General features: G+C 37.5%; 1 protein-coding gene across 5 annotated transcripts in view; it reads left to right on the forward strand.

The window, feature by feature from the left end:
* The window catches only part of TMEM144 (transmembrane protein 144), a 45112-nt gene that overhangs the window by 15966 nt on the left and 7408 nt on the right, over positions 1-21738 (forward strand). For all 5 annotated transcript variants that reach the window (XM_003822546.5, XM_034959325.3, XM_008976140.6 and 2 more), the window contains 6 exons: positions 6749-6830; positions 9287-9354; positions 11373-11491; positions 14154-14273; positions 15374-15471; positions 18181-18234. In XM_003822546.5, coding sequence (XP_003822594.1) covers positions 6749-6830; positions 9287-9354; positions 11373-11491; positions 14154-14273; positions 15374-15471; positions 18181-18234 — 541 coding nt within the window. The remainder of the gene's footprint in view (positions 1-6748; positions 6831-9286; positions 9355-11372; positions 11492-14153; positions 14274-15373; positions 15472-18180; positions 18235-21738) is intronic.

Consider the following 21738-nt stretch of genomic DNA (forward strand, 5'->3'; position numbering starts at 1 on the left):
CTTTAACTTCTATGATCCTCTAGTAAAATGAATGTATGATTTTTATACCAGATAAGCTAAATTTTACCTTTATATTAGTGTGTTATTAATGTTAAACTTAATTTTAATAAAATCTTGTAGACATATTTATCCAATTTTTAATGTTTGAGCATAAGGTAAGATTTTATAGACTCTTTTTAATCTTTTATAATTTTTGCTAAAGAGCAGGTTGGTGATTTAGGAAAAGCCTGCTATGCTTTTATTTTAATGGCCAGTTTACAGAAAAACTGGATGATACCTCTTTAACTTTAGCCAATGTTTACACACGGAATTTTCTTTCTAATTAACATTTTAAAACTTGATTAAACCTTTAAAACAAAATATACATATTTTTAACCTTCTAATGTAGGTAAAAATTTATATTTTTATGCCTTCTTATAATTCTTTTATCAAAAGTATATTTTATTTTCTTTATATACCTTGCACATAAACTGTTTTGTTTTGTTTTTGTTTTTGTTTTACATTCAGGAGGCCTAGCTACTTTTAAATTATACAACATTTCTTGCATAAATTCTTTTTTATAACATTTTTATAACATTTTTTCTCTTTCACAACTTTCGCCGACAATTCTTTGACATGCTTTAACTTTCTGACTTATTACAAATATTTTTTTCTTTAAACAACCAGTTAATTTATTTCAGGGCAAGAATTTACCATATAATACTCTTTTTACATAAATCCCGCCCCCCCTTTTTTTCTTTTCTTTTTCTTTTGAAGATGATAACTATTCTTTCTAAAGCGAACTTCTTTTATGTCTGTGGGCTAGGCTGTCTAAGGCCACAAGAATAGAAGTTAGTATAATACATGTTACACTGTTAACTTTTAGCAAACTTTACTTTTGTTGAAAACCTTGTAAGTTTGGGATTTTAATTATCCTTTGCTATTAATAAGACCCTTGTTTTGTCCAAATTAATTTAGAATTGGTATAGATGGTTTTGTTTTGTTTTTTCCTAACAGAATAGCCTCATACCTTAAGATTTTTGAGTTAGTAAGCTGCTTTTTTGCTTTTTTGATTTAGGATACTTCTGAACTGAACTAATGAGGTGTGCTCATGATGAGGTTTCCTCTAAAAGTTATTTTTGTTTTATTTTTTTTCTGTTAACAAAGCAGTTGCCACTACAGACTGAATGCATTTGGGCCATCCACGGGTTACTGGGTTAAGGATTTTTGATAGGAAGGCCTCAGTGCTTTCAGGATACGCCATTGTTTACACTGACAATGAAGTGGTATTGGAGCATTATAGGGTTACAGAGAATACTTTCAATTATCAATTATAGGTTTTAAATTTACTTTGGCTTTTAAAGGAATAAGGTACACTGTTTTTTTTCTTAACTACTTATATATATCTCTCTCTTTCTCTCTTTCTTTATCTCTTTGACTTTGTCTCTCTCTGACTTTCCTTTTGCCTCTGTCTCTTCCTCTCTCTCTTCTCGCTTATTCTGCAGTTCTCTCAACCACTGTGGAGAGCTCTAAAACCAGCTCTCCAAGCGTCTATGTATAGAACCAGTAACCAAACGTCTATGTACAGAAACTGGTCTGGGTGCCCTGGCTTTACAGGTTACCTTGGGCCATACCCTTGAAACAAGGGACCTGTCCAGGCTTCTTTCTGATGGCCAACTTACCTTCAATGCTGGCCGGTCTACTTTACACAAAGTTTTAAGTTTTCCTGGTGTTATAGTACTCCATAGTCTCCTTTAAATCCTTTCTTGAAATTTTTCAATGTATTTCCTAGTAGGGTCAGCTTATCTGTGCCTGACCCATGCTTCTTCGAGGCAAATCACCATGCTCACACCACATGCACACCACAAAGCAAAGAACGGGTAAAAAGGCACACACACACTTTTGCAGTTTACACCAAACCAAAATCAAAACCAAAATCAGAGTATCCAGAAATCCAAGCCAGGTCAAAACCAAAACCAAAGTATCAAGCAATCCAAGTCAAGTCAAAAAGAAAAACCAAAGTGCCAGTACAGGCACACCGTGGGTGATCAGGCCACGCTTCCACTCAAATGGAGTAGGCAAGTTCCCAAGACCAGTCCTGTCAAGTAATCAAACCAAGTCAAAACCAAAACCAAAATCAAAGTGCTGATAAAGGCATGCCATGGGTGATCAGGCCACGCTTCCACTCAAATGGAGTGGGCAAGTTCCCAAGACTGGTGCTGTCAAGCAATTCAAACCAAGTCAAAACCAAAACCAAAACTAAACCAAAGTGCCGATAAGGGCACGCCATGGGTGATCAGGCCACGCTTCCACTCAAATGGATGGAGTAGGCAAGTTACAAAGACTAGTCTTACCAAGTTTCAGATGTCTGGACTCCAAGTACCAGTTCCTTCCCAGTATTCAGCCACTGTGTTGATCCTCCACAGGGGCCTGCCACATACGGCTCTGGTGAGGCATCCCACCGGGGCAAATGCCTACCCGGGAGCGCTCTCAGGATCCATGTCGCTTGGGCTGGTCGGAGTCCCTCGCGGGGATGTTCCACAGGGCAGGCTTAAGCCGCCTAAGGAGCTGCATCGACCATCTGCCAATCACCTCGCTTCCCGGTCAGGGAACCAAGAAATGTAGCAGGAGGAGCCACAGACAAAACTCCTCAGACATGGAGTTAAAGAAGGAAGTGGTTTATTCGGCCAGGAGCATCGGGCAAGACTCCTGTCTTAAGAGCCAAGCTCCCCAAGTGAGCAATTCCTGTCCCTTTTAAGGGCTCACAACTCTAAAGGGGTCCGCGTGAGAGGGTCGTGATGGATTGAGCAAGCAGGGGGTAGTTGACTGGGGGCTGCATGCACCGGTAATCAGAACGAAACAGAACAGGACAGGGATTTTTACAGAGCCTTTCCATACAATGTCTGGAATCTATAGATAACATAACCGGTTAGGCCATTGGTCAATCTTTAACTACCAGGCTTAGGTCAGGCAAGCCCAGGCCTGGTTTCAGGTCTGGTTCCTTGGTTTCGGGTCTGGTTCCTAGGCGCCGGGCTACCTGCCTTTAGTTTCGCTTCTCTTCCCTTTTCTGAGTATAAAACAATATGAAAAGGTCTGTCTCTCTTCTCTCAAGGTCACTCTTCTGTAGGGCTGCTGTGGTTTGCTGGGGGTACACTTCAGGGCCGATTCATCTGGTTTGCTCCCGCGCTTAGAGATGTCACTCAAGGAGGCTGAAGAACAGCAAAGATGGATGCCTTCTTCTTCATCTGGGATCTCGGACCCCAAGAGGCACCAACCTGATGCCAGTAGGATCATTCCTGCACAGGGTGCCTGACAACCCCTGTTAGAGGATCTCACCCAGTTGGGTGGCATGGGGAACAGGACCCATTTAAGGCAGCACTTTGACTGTCCCTTTTGGAGGGGGTGAGCTTCGCTGGGGGGAAAACCATTTATCTGGTCTATCCAGATTCCTCAGAACTACTGGAGGAAAGGCTAACTCTGCTGGTCTGCAGAGACTATGGCCAACCCTCCCACTAAGGGAGGCCCAGGGAGGCTAGGGTTCTGTCCCTGAGACTCAGGCTAGAGTTGTTGGAGTTCCTGCAGGGAGGCCCCGCCCAGTGAGAAAGGATGGGTCAGGGTCAGGCCTGAAGAGGTGCTCTGGCCACATTCTGCCACAGACAGTGTGTTGGGCTTTAGGGAACACTTCTTGGGGATCAAGCTCTCCAGCCTCCCTGGCTCTGGCAGTGGAAAAGCATGGCCTGGAGCTATAGAGCTGGATGCTACCCTTCCCTCACCCAGGGAGCTTAGCGTGTTAGATGGTAATGAGTCCCAGTGCTGGCTGCTGCCCCTTCCCCAAGGAGCTCAGATGGCTTAGGCAGCAGGCAGCTACAGCTGTGGTACTGGTCACCCCTCCCTTCGGGAGCTCAGCAGGCTGAGGCAGATTCCAGCGGAGAGGCTGTTGAGAATCTGCATGGCTCTAGTGTTGGGACCCTAGGCCCCAGTGGCGTAGGTTTGCAAGTGGGATCTTCCAATCTGTAGGTTGCAAGTTCTGTGGAAAAAGCATGGTTTCCCCAGCTGGGTAGCATGCTCACTCACCAATTCCCTTGGCTGGGGTGTGGGGGTCCTGCAGCCCTGTGTGGCTCTCAGGTGGGCCACTAGACCACACTGCTTTTCCTTCCTGACCGTTATTACGTCAGCCACCTAGTCAGTTCTGATGAGAGAATCTGGATACCTTGGTTGCCAGTGAAGGAGTCACACACTAATTATCATTCTTTTTGATGTGAGCCTCTGATTGCTGCTGTTGCTAGTTGGCCATCTTGGTCCCACCCATCCTATCTGTAGCTTTCAAGTATTTTCTAACATATCATTCTGTATTGTTTATTAGAAAAACACACAGGTCTATACAGAGTAGAGGATTTTCGTTGTATAATTTTGAGAACAAAATGCCAATTGATGTCTAATATTAACCTTACAAATATATATATATATATGCACACACAGAAATACATATTTACACAAATATGTGTGTGTAAATATATATATAATATATATAAAACACACATATATGTAACTCATATATATTAGGCTTTATGCATTCAATTTTACTACATGTTAAATATCTTGAGGACCCTGAAGGAGATATAAGATGTGGTTTCTACTGTAGGGGTGGAAAGGTGTGATAACTTTCTTCCCTATCATAAGGGTCATGGCTGACACTCCTATAATAAAAGACAGGTTGACAAGACAAAAACATAACAAATTTAATCAAAGTTCTGCATGACATGGGAACCTGAAGACCCAAAGACCTAGGGAAAAAACATCTGTTTTTCTGCTTAGATTTGAAGATTTGACAGCCATGTAGAAATGTAATTACACAAAGGGTATGATCTAATGGTAATAGACTGAGGGGAGAAACATAGCAAAACCCGCCTGTTCGGATTCTTCTTGGTCTCTTTGTATAGTATTTCTTCTTCTTTGATATACAGCAGGACCCCTCTGGAATGAGGGTCTTATGATCTAGACAAGGTAGGTCAGAGAATTTCTTTATAGCCAGCTCCTACACAGAACGTGGAGGGTTGGGGGTTGTTGGAGTAACTGATCTAGGTTTCATGGCTGGTGTTGAGGAAGAGGGATTCTAGTGTCCATAACTCATCTTGGAGAAGAGGAATTCTAATTTCTGTGGCCTGCTTTGTGGGAGAAAGGTGAGTGGAAGCCATCAAGGCATGAGGAAATCAAAGAGAGACTTTCCTTCTGAGGCTGCTTCTGAGGCCTTCCAATCTCCTATAGTTCAAAGTACTCAGCACGCCGAAGTGCCGTAATTTGGGGTATCATTTTCTGACCCCAACATTGGCTTCTATTGAATTAGAAAATCTTTAGAGAAAAAAAGATTACATTGTGGCAAATGGTCTAGATTGTGTGGTAACTATTCTTAGTGTTGTGGGGATTCAAAGAGGAAGATTCAGTAAGGACTGGCCCAAGGGGAAGTTTTTTTTTAAACCACATTCAACACTTCAACTCTTCTTTAGTTTGGACAGGACAAAGAGTATCTAGGGTGTCCAGCTAGGGAAGAAAGAGAAGCAAGTGCAAGTCGCTGTGAAAAATTGGGGAGGGGGGTTGGTAGACAGCTTGGAGCAGGGAGTGGTCAGGCATAGAAGCCAATATGAGGATTTATGTTGAGATAGGTTGGATGGAACATAATGCAGAGAGCCATAAAAATCAAAAAGGAAAGTTAAATCTCATATGGAAAGGAATATGAAACTATTCATGTTTTAAAGCAAGTAAGAGATTGAACAAAGAAACCTAACTAGAGCATTTTAATTTTTACACAAAAGACAGCATATGATAGACACTGTTCTGTACCTAGCTACCTACCCTATTTCAGTGTCATATATGCTTTGAAAGCTTCTTATTTTGTTTGAAATGTTGAACCATGCAAATGTATTTTAAAAGTATTTCAAAAGAGATGTTAAAAGTATCCCAACGTTGTTCATTTTCTCAAGTTAATTTAATCTTTTGACACATTTTAACAAATTTGCCTGGCTTAAAAGCCAAGAGTAAGTGAGGCATTTGTTGCAAAGATACAGGACATCAATAGTGTATTATGAGAGAGACGTTAAAGGGAAAAATGTCACTAGACTTAAATGTATGTTTTTATCTCTTAAACTATATCCTGGAGATCTTCCCATATCAGAGCATAGAGATCATCATTATTCCATTTTTACAGCTGCATAGTATTCCATTGCATGACCATGTAGGCCACCTCACCTGAGTTTGAGTGTACCTGTGTGAGTGGGCCTCCGGCAGGATTGGTAAGGTCAGAAGTGGACACACCGGTGGCCTCAGTAGATCACCCCAGATTCTCCTCTGTGTGAGTTATACAGTTCTGCACTTCTATCAGCAGTATCTGAGAGTATCTGTCCCCTAGCATTTGTCCAACTGAGGATGTTCAACTTTTGAAGTTGGTCAATATAATAGCTAAGAAATATTATTTCAATGTAGTTTTCATTTGTGTTTCTTTTACAATGTGATTTCAAAGTTAAGGGAAAGATCTGATGTAGAAGGAAAGCTTATGAGTTTAGCCTTTAGCCTGTTGTAATTAAGGAAAATGAGAAACATCTAAGAGAATAGGAGTTCTGGCAAAACGGCAGGACCACTGAAGGGGCAATTTGAAAGTAATCATTGTATGATTAGGATCCGATTATTTAAGGTGTGTGTTTTTTTCTTAAAAATCAAGCAGCTTGATATAAACCAGTATTATGATAAATATCACTAAAATTTATTTTCCTTACAGTGCTTTCATATTTTTGTTCATCAAAAGTGAAATACCAAATAACACGTGTTCCATGGATACCACTCCATTAATAACAGAGCATGTGAGTATAGTATGAGAGACAACTTGATTTGAAACATAAAATTAAGATAAATGGATAATACATAAATTTTAAACACAGATGAAAAAGTGGTGTTTGCTCATCACTCCTGGCTATGTAAAATATCTTAGCTTATTTATTATGGGTAGGTCTATGTAGCAATCAATCAATATTTCTGCAGTTGAGCTTCTCAGCAAGCACACGGGTTTATTTATTTTGATTAACAGATCTCTACTAGGTGATATATATATAACCCCATTTTTGTAATGATTTAAAGATTCCTACAATAGAGGAACCCTAAATACTGTAGAGGAATGTGAAAATAACTTTAGAAAGGCAGAGGAAGGAGGTTTTGAAGTTGGTCCAGGGGAGAATAGACCATAGGAGGCCAAGAAAGGTAAGTGAAGTCCTATGAGAATAGGAACTGGTATCCCATTCTACCCGAAGTGAAAAACAGAAAATATGATAGGAGTCACTGTTTTGATCTTGAAGAATCTAAATCAGTCTGGAATAGTAAATCTGAATGAAATAGGAGCAACTTTTAAAAGGGACCTGATAAAGCGCAAGTGTCAGTAGCTACATATACAAAAGTGACTTCAGGGCAAAGCCTCATTGTCATGAACCCAGGCCCTAATCCTTCTCATCTCAAGAAATCTCTCCTGTCTGCCCTGGGCCAGTGCTATCCAGCTGCCCTCTGAATCCAGCGCTCCTCACCCCCAGTGGGGTATTGCCCCTTGGCAGGGTGCTTATTTACCCCTTACTTCAAAATTAATCTTTTCTCCTTTCCTTCTTCCCCTATCAAAACTTTTATCAACTAAAACGTTAGTTAAATTGACACTAAAGTTGAATAGTAATTAGCTTAAGTGTAAAGAGAAGAGGTTTATTAATCCATAGGCATCTCTAATCAGGGAAATGTTTCAGGGAGAAGGGAGGAGTTGGCTTTGGGAAAGGGTTCCTTGCCTGCTTCAGGGATCCAGACACCTCCTGCCCAACCATCCTCCAAAACAATGGAACAAAATAATAAAATAAATGCAGCTTGGTAAAAGATACACAGTAGGCTAACTGCCTGAGATTTTTCTAGGCAATAAGTTTAAAGATCCATAAACAGCATGATTGATGGGTACAGAACCATGCATCATGAGCTCCTTATGATGAAAGAAACTGTTATTGCCAAAGGAAAACTTGACTTAGCACATGACAAAGAATTCAAATCTACTTTCTTGTCTCTTACAAAAATAATAGGATTATAACATCAAGAACACTTCAGTTGGCCAGGCGTGATGGCTCATGCCCGTAATCCCAGCACTGTGGGAGGTCAAGGTGGGCAGATCACCTGAGGTCAGGAGTTCAAGATCAGCCTGTCCAACATGGTGAAACTCTATCTCTACTAAGAATACAAAAAAAAAAAAAAAAAGAGCTGGGTGTGGTGGCACACACCTGTAATCCCAGCTACTTGGGAGGCTGAGGCAGGAGAATCACTTGAACCTGGGAGGAGGAGGTTGCAGTGAATCAAGATCACACCACTGCACTCCAGCCTGGGCAACAAGAATGAAACTCCATCTCAAAAAAAAAACCAAAAAAACACTTCGGCTATAGTATTATAATATACCCCCCTTATCCACAGGGGATATGTTCCAAGACACCCAAGGAATGCCTGAAACCACAGATAGTACCAAACCTATATATAGTATGTCTTTGTATCTGATCACTAAGACAGCTACTAAGTGACTTGGGGGCAGGCAGTGTATACGATATGAATAGGCTGGACATAGGGATCATTCACATTCCAGGTGAGATGGAGAAGGACGATGCAGGGTTTCATCACACTATTCAGAACAGTGTGAAATTGAAAACTTATGAATTATTCATTTCCAGAATTTTTCATTTAATATCTTTGGACTACTGTTGACAGTGGGTAACTTAAACCACAGAAAGTGAAAGTACAGATAAGGGAGGGGTACTGTAATTCCATAGTAGAAATATGAATTTGCTCATAATTTTTCCTGACTTAGAATATCAGCCTAATATTGAAACATGGCTTGGAATGTTTTATTAACTAATTTAGTAAAAAAAAACAAATCAGTATAAGAAATGCTCATTGATCTTAAGCATTCCATAGGAGGAGAGTCTAATTTCCTTACAGATTATGCAGACCATTAAAATATGCAAATGAAACATGAGATAATAAGTTTTATTAGTTTTTATAGGTGTATCACAATAGCCACATATTAAATGTGAGAATTTGAAATGGAAGACTTGCCAACTGCCAAGTCATCCTAAATGAAAGAGGAAACAATTAGAAACAGTTGAGTTTAGAGATATCAGAATGCATAGGTGACATGTTTATTATATTTTAAAACATGTTTGAAAGAGAAGAGAAAAGCACTAGAAATATTGTCACCAGTGTGATTATCAATTGAATGTTCTTTTGTTTTAATTTGGGCCAATGTTTTCAATAGGTGATCAACACAACCCAAGACCCCTGTTCCTGGGTGGATAAACTTTCTACAGTACACCACCGCATAGTGTAAGGAGAGGTTACTTCTTTGCTCTATTACTCTGTTTCATATTTGGTTAAAGCAGGGATTACCAGCATGAAGTAATGTTCATCTGAGTTCAAGAAGAAAATAGTAATGCAAGCTTTGACTTCTATCTCCATGCGGCGAGGTTTTTTTGTCCCCAGCTGAATTTTAGGTACAGATGCCCTTGAGCTCAACTGCTTTGAGTAATTACTAAATCATTGCATTTATCTCCAAATGATAAGTAGATAATAAAAGCAACCTAATTTTGCATGACTTGTGTAGCTAAAGTAAAAGAGGTAGTAATGTGACCAACCTGCTCTCAGCAGTCATAGTCAGATTAGGCAATAAACTTGTCTAGCACTGCACCACCCAGGATGCCCACCCTGCTCTGGGAATCCCCACACTCCTGTGTTTAGACAGTTATATAATTCCAGACATTCATTGTCAAATATAGTGGAACATTCTGTGTCCGTGTGGGTCCTACTCCCTCTATCTCCATAAGAACTCAGAGAGTTGGGCTCAACATCAGCCCCTCTACTTTAGGGTGTTTTTTTTGTGGTTGTTCTGTTTTTTGGACTTCCAAATAAATATGAAAATACACACTAGTATATAGTTTGCATTTTACATTTGATGGCTGCTTTAAACTTCATGTGGTGACACCTTTTGACTCAAGAATATAAAGCCGTCTTTTTGATAGTGTATATGCTATGTTTACGGGGGAAAGAGCAGCACCTGACACATAGTAGATACTCAATAAATATTTGAATAATTTGAATGAATGAAAGAATAACAAACAACATTTGGAAGAAATAAATATGTTGCTGGTTTTGCGTCAGAATAAAACCAACCTTTCAAACAAAAAATTTTTTCAAAATTTTTTTCACAAAGCCTCCCCTTCATTAAGATATTTTTAAAGAAAAATATGTTAGTTGTCTTGTAATTAGCTAGGCTTAGTCTATTAGTCTTGTCTGCGTTTGGGACGCTCCACGGCTATGAAGTCCAGACCTCACGTGACACAGGGATTTCCAGGATGAGTAGAACATGTTGCCAAGGTGGTCTTGTGAATTTCTACAGGCTCATGTTACTTATAGTACTATTTAAATTGACTGATTTAATTTTTAAGCTTTGGAGGGAATTGTTTTTGCCTACAACTGTTTTCTGTTTGGAAGGGTTTTTTGTGTGATTTTTTTGTTTTTTTTAGAGACAAGGTCTCACTCTGTCGCCTGGGCTGGAGTGCAGTGGCAAAGTGCTGGGATTATAGGCGAAAGCCACCACGCCTGGCCTGTTTTCTGTTTTCTGTCATTGTCCTTTGTGTTAACTTCAAGGAACTGTTCCAAAATATGAATCACCTCCCCCTACAATCATTGGAAATGCTTGCTTCATGCAGATATGGCCCAAGTCTGGGGAGTCCGCCTGACTCCAGTGCTGAAAATGAAACATTTTCTTTTTTATAAAAAGGAATGTTTTGTCTGAAATACCCAGATTATTTAATTAAATCAGCACTTCTTCTTGACCATGGCATTGTCAACTAAGGCATAGGCAAGTTTGTGGATTTCAATAGTTGTTTTCAACAAAAATGCATTTAGTACTTAGTCTGTCCTAGTTCTGTGCTGGATAGCATGGCCTGTTAAAATTTTTAAAAAATCATAAAGCATGGTGTCAGTATATAGATATCTCAATTTAATTAGAGTGCCAAGTTTATTTATGTAGACTGTACAATATAACTGTAGCAATATTCTCATCTATGTAATGACAACTTATAATTATAATCCATTTTAATTTCTATAAATCATGTACTTCTAAAATTAGACACTGGTGGACTGAAGCTGTCCTCCTAGTCCTGATGCCACTTTAATACTGCAGGGTATTTCTGTGACTTCCGCCAGTCACAGAGCTTGAGATAAATGGATGGTTTTTGCTTGTTTGTGATTTGCCTTTTGAAGCATGTTTATGATTCCATTTGTGCGTTTGTCAGAAATACTGCTTTGAGCCAAGATTAATAGTGATTTATTTGTTTTGTAAGGGGCTGCAGTCTTGCAGTGATATCTGGAGTACTCTATGGATCTACATTTGTGCCAATCATCTACATCAAGGACCACAGCAAAAGAAATGATAGTATATATGCAGGGGCAAGCCAATATGGTGAGAATAAAAAGTTATCTTACTTTATTAATATCTACTTTTTATGAATATAAAAAGAATTGTGATAATAGTAAATATTGATGGGTCGATTCGATCTTTCTTTGTCCTTGTAAGTGGCGAATTAGAAAGGCATTGAACACCAAAAATAATAAAGGATTGAGTATTTTCATATGATCTTTAACATACAAATGCAACCAACTCTAGTCAGGACTCTTTTCAACTACTTGGATCTCAACACATGGTTTCTGACTTTCCAGTAAGATTTGGAAATTATTTTCCAGTTAGATGATCTCTGGGAAAATATATATACTTCTGTTCTTTTAAAAAGGCTAAAGTGTAGTACATAGTACTTTAAAATGAGGTAAAGGTTAATGTATAGCCTACTTGGTCAGAGGATATTATTTTTAAAGTACAGAGTCATGCACTGGAAGGCCCAATGTAATGCTTCCTGTTAATATCTCAGTTTCCATTGACAGAATTAATCTCCCAAGAGTAAACTCAATACTATATGCAATAGCCTTGTACAGGTTCAAAAGGAGATGAAAGTGTTTACTTTGGGGATCTACTAATTATGTTGAAGCATGGCTTACAACCATGAAATGATAAGAGAATAAGATCATTCATAAAATAAAGTTCTAAATCAGATGGCACAGAAAATTAATGTGACCTCTGTTCAGATAAAGGAGAATTTGGAGGGCAAAAGTCATGAGGGAAAGATTGTTAAAGAAGTTGAGATTTGAACTCAACTTTAACAGAATGGATAGACTGAGTAGATGCCATAATTTCCATCTTCCTTTTTATAGTTAGCCCCATGTATATTACTCAAACCTTTTACTGACTTCTTTCTTTTGTTAAAATTTTATACAAATACTTTTTTGCATTTTTACAAAAAGATAGAAATTAATAAAAATAGAATAACATAGAATAAATTAAAACAAGGTCTCACTAAAGAAAGAAAAACAAGAGTGGGTATATAAAAGGAACCAGAAACGAATCTAAAAACTTTATACTACATTTGTATACTTGCTAGAAAGGAGGCATAAATTTGGCTCTTAGAGTCCTTGTAGGCACAAGGGAAATCAGATCAGTCTCATGATTCAATGAGCACAAGATAAAAACAACTAATTGTTCAGGAGCACAGATGTTCTTGGTACAGGGACATAATAAACAGTGTCCTCACCAATCTCCACACAAAGAGAACAATGGCTTCTTAGGGATCTTGCTTGTGACAACTCTGAATGTAATGTGATGGGAACACTTTATCCCAGTTTATTCAAAAATAATTAGGGGGGATTATTTTTATTTCATTTATTTAAAAACACATATGTAATATGTGCTCTGTCCTAAGTATTTTACAAATACTCAGTTAATTCTCATAGCAACTAATACCCTTTCTTTGTTTTACGATTGAGAAAATTAAGACAGAGACGTGAGATGATTTGTCCAAGTCCCAAAGTTAGTGAGTATTGAAATGAGGATTTGCACCCAGGTGGTCCATGCTTTTAATCACTGTATTTTGCTTTCTTTTGTGGTGGTCCATATACAGATGTATTGCCCTTACATGATCCAGAAATAGGATTTAAGACTTAGAGCAACAGACAAACTCTCTGCCAAACTTTTATTCCTAAACATGGCCACTCATCTTTGTCAAAATTTTAGGGGACAGAAACATTGAGTCCAACATGGCTTTCCCAGCCAAGAACCTGTAGTGCACCCATCTGTGTGGCCACAGTCCCATCTGCTTAAACAGTCAGTGGAGTTGGGATTTTTCCGAGATTGGGCCACCATCATGTGATATTAACTCCCCCATGTACTTCGTTTTATAATCAACAATTGAATAAAGCCCTCTCTGGATTAACTTCCTGAACAGCCTTCTGTACAGCTGTCATCTGCAACAGAGATGCTGGTCTCCAGATTGATCAATGGATCCTATAAAATTAGCACCCCCAATTTTTTTCATTCACATTCTCACTGTGATCAACCTGAGGATTTGCTATAATTGCTATTGTCATTAGTAAAATTAGGCCTGAGTGCCTATTTTTAAAAGGGAGGTATTAACATCATAGTTACATAATTCATTGTTTCTTATTTAGCTTTACCAGATGATCATAAAAACTAGCCTTTAGTTTTGATTATAGTAACTAATTTACTACTTAATGTATCTAGATTTTAAATATATTAATTAAAATTCTATATGAACAGCATGTAGAAAACTAGGATGATTAAATATAATTAATGGTTTTTTTTTTTTTTTTTTTTTTTTTTTTGAGACAGAGTCTGGCTCTGTCGCCCAGGCTGGAGTGCAGTGGCATGATCTCTGCTCACTTCAAGCTCCGCCTCCCAGGTTCACACCATTCTCCTGCCTCAGCCTCCCAGGTAGCTGGGACTGCAGGCGCCTGCCACCACACCTGGCTAATTTTTTGTATTTTTAGTAAAGGCAGGGTTTCACCGCGTTAGCCAGGACAGTCTCGATCTCCTGACCTCGTGATCCACCTGGCTCCGCCTCCCAAAGTGCTAGGATTACAGGTGTGAGCCACTGCACTCTGCCTAATTAATGGTTTATTTGCCTTTAAGGTTAATTCTGGTGAGTTTATTTTCAGAAATCTAAATATATCTGGAATGATTAAAATGGTGTTTGAGAGTTTTTAATCTCTATTTTCAGATTTAGACTATGTTTTTGCGCACTTCAGTGGCATCTTTCTTACAAGTACTGTCTACTTTCTGGCCTACTGCATAGCCATGAAAAATAGTCCTAAACTATATCCTGAAGCAGTCCTACCAGGTAAGAATATGTACTACAGATCTTCTTACTATATGAAAGTGTCATCTACAACTCATTTAACTTGAATAAGTTTCTTCTGGAAACAAAGCCATCCTCTGTGTGTATATGTGGTGTGTGTGTGTGTTGTGTGTGTGTGTGTGTGTGTGCATGTTCATTCCCCCTAATTACTTTTGCCCAGTTCACCACCAAATATGAAGTATTTTAAATCCTTGAAACTGAATATGAAATGTTGGCCATTATTACAGAACCTAAAACTTAAACAATAAATCTACTAATAAGATATTTTCCTGTGCCAAACATCTTCTGTATTGATCATCATTCTTTACTATTTCTTTTTCACTATCTAAAGGTTCACATATCAACAAATAGGAATATGCAGTAACTTGGGAAAACAGTTTCTACAAAATGTAAGAAGAGATCGTGATGACTTCAAAAAAGACATATGTTAAACATACATGCTTTTGGACTTCATTCATTAGGCATTGATCTTTTTTAAAAATATCATTTAGGAGTTTATTATGATTCAATTTGGAATGTAGGTCACAAGTAAAATTTTTTAAAGGCAAAAATAAAGCATAAGTCAGAGACTTGTTCTGAATGCCTAACAGATTTATGCTAAAGAATGCCACCGTGTAGAAAATGCTAGAATACTGAATGCCTAGCTAAAGTACTGTGAAAGTTTTAGCTGGTATTTTTACTTAAATACTACAGGTGTTTTTTTTTTTTTTCTTAGCCGTAGCATCACTCTGATCCACTTTATTAATATCTATGGTTTATGGTAAATGGTATTTGCAGAGAATGTTCGGGTTCAGTATGTCCCCTAGTCCCCTTTTCATCACCCAGTCTCTACCTCTTTTACTACTATGGGTACTTTAATGCTGATAATGTGAAAGCATTGATCACTCTACCCATAGCAGGCAAGAGTAGAGAAATTACTTGGCTCTGAAATAACAATAAAACACAGCTCAAAATTCCATGTTGGCCAACAACATTGATTGGAATGCATTTATATGTGCACTTTGATATTCCTGTTGTAGCTCAGTGTGAGTTCTTCAGGAGAGGAACATGGTCTGCAAATGTGCGTTGTCTTTGTATTTCAGGATTCCTGTCAGGAGTACTTTGGGCTATAGCTACCTGCTGTTGGTTCATAGCAAATCACTCTCTGAGTGCTGTGGTCAGTTTTCCAATAATCACTGCTGTAAGTAGCTGAACTGTTTTTCCTAATCTTCATTTTATAAATGTAAACCCAATTTTTCTGAAGCACTCTTAGGGCATCGCTAAAGACTGTCATGGAGTTTGATTTTTTAGGAATACAATTAATGGATTCAGATAGATAAACTGACCCTCTTGAATCTTCATGTGCTTGATTGCTAAGGAACATTTCTCACCTCATTTTAGCAGGGCTGTTACTCCTTAATCTTTAATATCCTTGCAGTTTTTGGTTTGATTGGTTTATCTAATGTAATTTTAGCGACATTGTAATTTGCTATTGATAACTATTATTCTCTCCTTATATAAAAGTTTATAAATATGGGACCTCTTAAAGGGAACATTGAAAAACAAATAAACAATATCCTTCACAAAACTTTTGTAGTAAACAGACAGTTGGTTTTTCTACCATTGTTTCTTGTTTTGAGTTAGAATAAAGACTGAGGACAAAATGAAAGCCTAATTCAAAGGAAATAAACCACTGAAGTAGGTGAGTGTGGGCAGAGGATCAGTGAAAGTGGTCACTGTGGCTTTTGGCGACCTGCCCATCACAGAGATTATTCTTGAAAAACTGTAATGGAAGCAGAGCCTTCTCACTCACCAGGCGTAACTTTCTTACCTTGTGTGCTTGGTGCTTGTTATCTGGGAAGGACAGGTATTTGGAGTTGGTGAGGGAGTAGGTCCCTATTGCTACCAGGCCCTTGCTTGGTTTTATTTTAGTCACTTTATCCAAGGACAACCTTATCTACACACAGAAAAGATTTAGTCCCTACCCTCAACAATCTTACATTCTTCATTATTTTATTTTTTTGGTAGGGCTAGATTTTTAAAACTTTTTTAAACTTAAAATGTCAAACGAACCTATCACCTAGTTTCAACAATTATGAATATGGTCAATCAATTTTATCAGAATACATTTTAAATATCCCAGCAGTGCTGTTCTTCTCAGGTATACATATTCCCATAGTTATATATCCAGTGGTAACTAGACTGAGTTCCTTGAAAGTAGTATCCACTTTGTTTATTAGCAAATAACATTCCATTAAAAAGCTAAAAAAAAGAAAGAAAGAAAGAAAGAAAGAAAGAAAGAAAGAAAAAAGTCACCTAGCAGGGGCTGTTACCTCTGCTCCATGTCTTCCTTGATAATTCTAAACGGAATCAGCTTAATCTAAGATAGGAGCGAGTTCACTTTGTTTTCAAAGGCTGATTTACACCTAACTTACATTCGTTCACAAAAGGAAAATATACAATCCAAATTACCAAAACTGTTGTATCTCCTATGAAGATGTCCTTCCTATTTGGCTCTCCTTGGCCTGAATCAAAGAGTCAGTACATACTTTGACCTATGCTTGCATTACTTTTACCAAAGCACCCTTCCTATAACCACACTACCCACGATAACTCTTAGGCCATGCCTAAACTCATATTTAGAAAACAATCAGACAAGAATCTTCAAAGGTCAATGATACCTTGTGGTATTGTCCTGTACTATGTTCTCTGAAGGGAAATGGATTTTCAGATTAAAAATTCTTGAGTGATTAGCATAACATTAACATGGTATCCTCTGTTCTATTGTTTCCTCTCATTCTGTTGAAAGTCAGTGTGGGTTGCCTAAAAGAGCCATATGCTTCTTGTTTGATTTGGATTTTGAGGCTTAGGAACTTACATCATTGATAAAAGGCAGTTCCTTTGACCTATTTCTCTGGCTCTTTTGATGTTGACTTTCCAGATACTGATAAACAGAGAGGAGTGTATTTTTTCTGTTTCACTTACATACCAAGAGTGGAATCAAACTTCATTGACTCAGTCCTTTTGACAGTTGGAGTAGTGGTAGGGGAAAAACATTTTGGAATCTATTTGAAACTCTTCCAGAGTTTCTCGGAGTTTGAAGAGCAATCATAAAAATGCTGATACAATACACCTTCTCCACAAAGACCACACTTAGCCCGCATACCAATTTTCTTCCTTCTCAGCTAAGAAGAATTACCACCAAACTTGAATAGCTTAAAGTTTATAAATTGCAGAACCATTCCTTTTTTTCACCTGTTTCTTCTCATTTCCTCTGTCCTGTATTATTTCATTCTTTTCTTTGTCTCCTGCCCAGAAACCCCTATTGTTTTTCCTTACACGTTTATTTTAATCTTCCCATAAACCTTTTTTTTAGCATTCATTGGTGTTTAATGTTAGCCAGACTTGATTGTTCTGTAGTAATATCAGTTAAAAAAATTTTTAAAGCACGAGCTACTTCCACATGTACATTATTTGTTAGGCCAAAAAGAATATGCCAAAATTTCTTCAGTTACAAGATTGTCTCATGCCAAAGAAAGTTAGAAGCTTGTGCACACTTTTTCTTATTAATCCCATTTCTAGTATCCTAAGGAACTAGGCCAATGGAAAAAATAAGCTATGTGCTTATAAAAATAATTTATGTCAAATATATTAAAGTATTATGTGGCACAAAATATTATAGCATCATCAAAATAATAAAAATGAAGACCATGAGGAAAAGAAAATGAAAAAAAGTCTTCATTTTTTTACTTAATATCACCTAAAGTTTAGCTTAGTGTGGAGTTAGGGTTGATATTATGGGTAGTTTTCCCTGAAAATGTGTTTATACTGTCTCTAACTTACTATATTTATATAGAATCTAGTCATAGGTAAATATCCAATTTAATTAAAATTTATATTTTTATTTAAGGGTCCAGGATTTATAGCTGCAATGTGGGGTGTCTTCATGTTTAAGGAAATAAAGGTACGTACAAGAAAGGGCAGACTTAGAAAATGGGAATGGGGTAGGCCGGGCGTGGTGGCTCACGCTTGTCCTGGCACTTTGGGAGGCCGAGGCAGGTGGATCATGAGGTTAGGAGTTCAAGACCAGCCTGGCCAAGATGGTGAAACCCCGTCTCTACTAAAAATACAAAAAATTAGCTGGGTGTGGTGGTGTGCACCTATAATCCCAGCTACTTGGGAGGCTGAGGCAGAGAATTGCTTGAACCTGGGAGGCGGAGGTTGCAGTGAGCCAAGATCACGCCACTGCCCTCCAGTCTGGGCAACAGAGCGAGACTGCATCTCAAAAAAGAAAAGAAAATGGGAATGCATCCAGGTGAGTGAAGTATTTAATATGTTTGTGTTATTTTCTGAAAACTGCCTGTGGCGCCTAGGTCCAGGGCCAACAACCCATGAATGGATTTGACAGATAAAATGTTCAGAATGTGATAATACCTAATTAGGAAAGAAAATACTAGAGCTATGATAATTATAATGTAACACCGTGTCTCTCTCCACCCCATCTCCAATGGAAAAATGCTGTCGTTGACTTAAATTTCCCTGAAGTGATTTTAAATAACCCAATGAAATATGAGAGAGGGAAATTTGTTTAAAATATGATAAACAAGATGAAAGATTTTTTTTTTTTATCCTAAAGGTTAAAGTATCCCCTGAGGTAAATCGTCTTTGGGAATAGATGTTTATATTGGTTCCTATGTCTCCCAAAGACCTCCATGTCAAACCAGCAATTTTGTAGGAAAACAGCATGGTAACAGGAGGCTATTGCCATTTCCTTTTCAAATGTAAATGATGGGAATTTAAAATTGCATTCATCAAATAGTTCTAGTAAGAGTGTGTGTGTGTGTGTGTGTGTGTGTGTGTGTGTGTGTGTGTGTGTGTGTGTTTTCTTTAAAAATCACTTTGCCAAGCATGGTGGCATGCATCTATAGTCCCAGCTACTCAGGAGGCTGAGGCAGCAGCATCACTTGAGCCCAGGAGTTTGATGTCAGCCTGGGCAATAACAACGACAACAAAAGGTATAGTCTCAAGAGTCCAACTGGGTTCAAATCCTGGCTCTGTCACATACTAGCTTGTGTGACCTTGGCCAAGTTTCTTAACCTCTCTGTGTGTATAGTCCTTATCTGAAAATGGGGATAACCAACCAAGAGAGCTGAGAGAATATGAGTAAAGTGCTAAAAACACTACCAAGAACACAATAAATGCTCAGTTAATTTTGGGGGTGAGGGTCATATAACCTAGCCCAAACTGTCGATAGCAAAATAAAACAAGTTAGGAGCAGTGGCTCACACCTGTAATCCCAGCACTTGAGGGAGGATTGCTTGAGCCCAGGAGTTTGAGACCAGCCTAGGCAACACAGCAAAACCCCTATCTCTACAAAAACAGTTTAAAAATTAGCCAGGTGTGGTGAGGAACACTTGTAGTCACAGCCACTCAGAAGGCTAAGGAGGGAGGATTGCTTGGGTTCAGGAGGTCAAGGCTGCAGCAAGCCATGATCATACCACTACAGTCCAATCTGGACAGCTGAGTGAAACCCTGTCTCCTCAAAAAAGAAAAAGAAAAAGAAAGAAAGAATAAGAAAACTCACAAAATCAGAGAACTTCTCCCCTTCTAGCCAGGCATGGTGGCATCTACCTGTAGTCCAACTATGCCGGAGGATCACTTGAGCCTAGGAGTTCAAGTCTAGCCTGGGCAACATAGTAAGACCCTGTCTCCCTAACAATTTAAAGATTTTAAAATGTTTAATCTTTTTTTAAAAAATTGCTTTGGAACTTTTCCCAGTTACCTTTACTTGTAGAAAAAGTCTTCAGTTGAGGAATATATGCAAATACTCTTTTATAAGAATTTTTATTAAAGACAATATTGATCCAAAGACCCCTCCCCCATCAAGTCATCATAGACTTGTCTTAATATGCAGTTGTAGTAGCAAATAATTCCTGGTTCTAAGGAGACTGATGTTGCTAATCTCTAAGAACCATAAAGTGAATGTACTTCTACCTGATCTTTAAAATGATTATTCAATTTTAGATTTAAAACATCATTTCAATCATTGTAAATGAAATACTTTGATTTAAAATCCAGTATTTGATAATACAAGTAACATTCTCAGATTTAAAAAATAATAAACTTGTTTCAAAAATATGTGGACTATGATCAGAATTTTTATTTTTTTAAATACACAAGAACAACTTGAAACATTTATAAACCTCTAAGTTACTTTCGTGAACATTTCTCATTTATTGTAGTTGGAGTTCCTTTCTACAAAAAGTAACTCTATGCCCAAAATATGTTGTAAATCTCTCTGCATATATTTCATCTACCTCACAAAAAAAGATTTATTTATATTAAAGAATTGGTTATTATCTCATGTAAGATGCTGAAGCCTTAGAAAATTACAAATTAGTGATCATAGTTTATTAGTAATTATAGGTATGAAGAAGTACAAACCAAGTATAGATTTATATTAAAGCATTTGAAAATTATTTTGGTCCTGACTGCAATAATAATACTGAATTGAAAATCCTCTTAACTACATATAAGAACCCTGTTCAAAGAGAATCCCTAACCAAAAAGCCTAGTATTAATTCTTTAGAGTCCTTTATTTAAAGGAGTACTGAAAAACAGTGAGGAATGTTTTGTTTTGTTTTTGGTAAAGACAACTTTAAAAAGACACATCAGACTGAATAGAAAAGTAACTTTTAAGATTAATATACTATGACCCAATAGGGTTTAATTCAGGAATGCAAGGATCGTTCATAATACGTAAATTAATTAATCTCATTTACTCTACCATATCAAATATGAAAAGGACGTGATAATACTATACTAACCTCTTAATAAGCTAGAAATAAAAGGAAGCTTTAGTGGTACAGTATGTCTATCAAAACAAAATAGCAATTATATACCTGAGTTTCATGAAACATAAGAGTTCTCTGTATATTGGAAGTCAAGGATTTCTCCATACTATTATACGATATTTCCTATAGATCTAGCTAGTTTGGAAACACCAGAATAAGAAATGAAATGAATAAATATAGGAAAAGAAATGAGAAAATTATAATTTGCAGATTACATTTTTTAAAAATGTACGCATTGTGATTTCAATTTATTGGTGACAAAAATTAAAAATTAAAATAAAAATTTAAAAGAATCAGCTGAAAAATTTAACATCCAATAAGATCATTTAGTAAGGCTGGAGATATAAAATAAATATGAAATCAATTGCCTTCCAATGTATCACCAACAACCAGTTAAAACGAGGAAAATAAATGCTATTAATAATAACCATGAAAATTACATAAATCTAATTAAAGAATTAACAAGTAATGTGCCAGGTTTTTAAAATACTGTATTTTACTTTGCTACAAACATGTACTAGAGGACATAGACGATCAGAACAAATATAGGAGACTTGTCACATTTCTGATGGAACATCTCGAAGCTCTTTCTAGAATTTTTAGAGTAGGTTCTA

The sequence above is a fragment of the Pan paniscus genome, chromosome 3, assembly GCF_029289425.2.
Source record: "Pan paniscus chromosome 3, NHGRI_mPanPan1-v2.0_pri, whole genome shotgun sequence".
Lineage (NCBI taxonomy): Eukaryota > Metazoa > Chordata > Mammalia > Primates > Hominidae > Pan > Pan paniscus.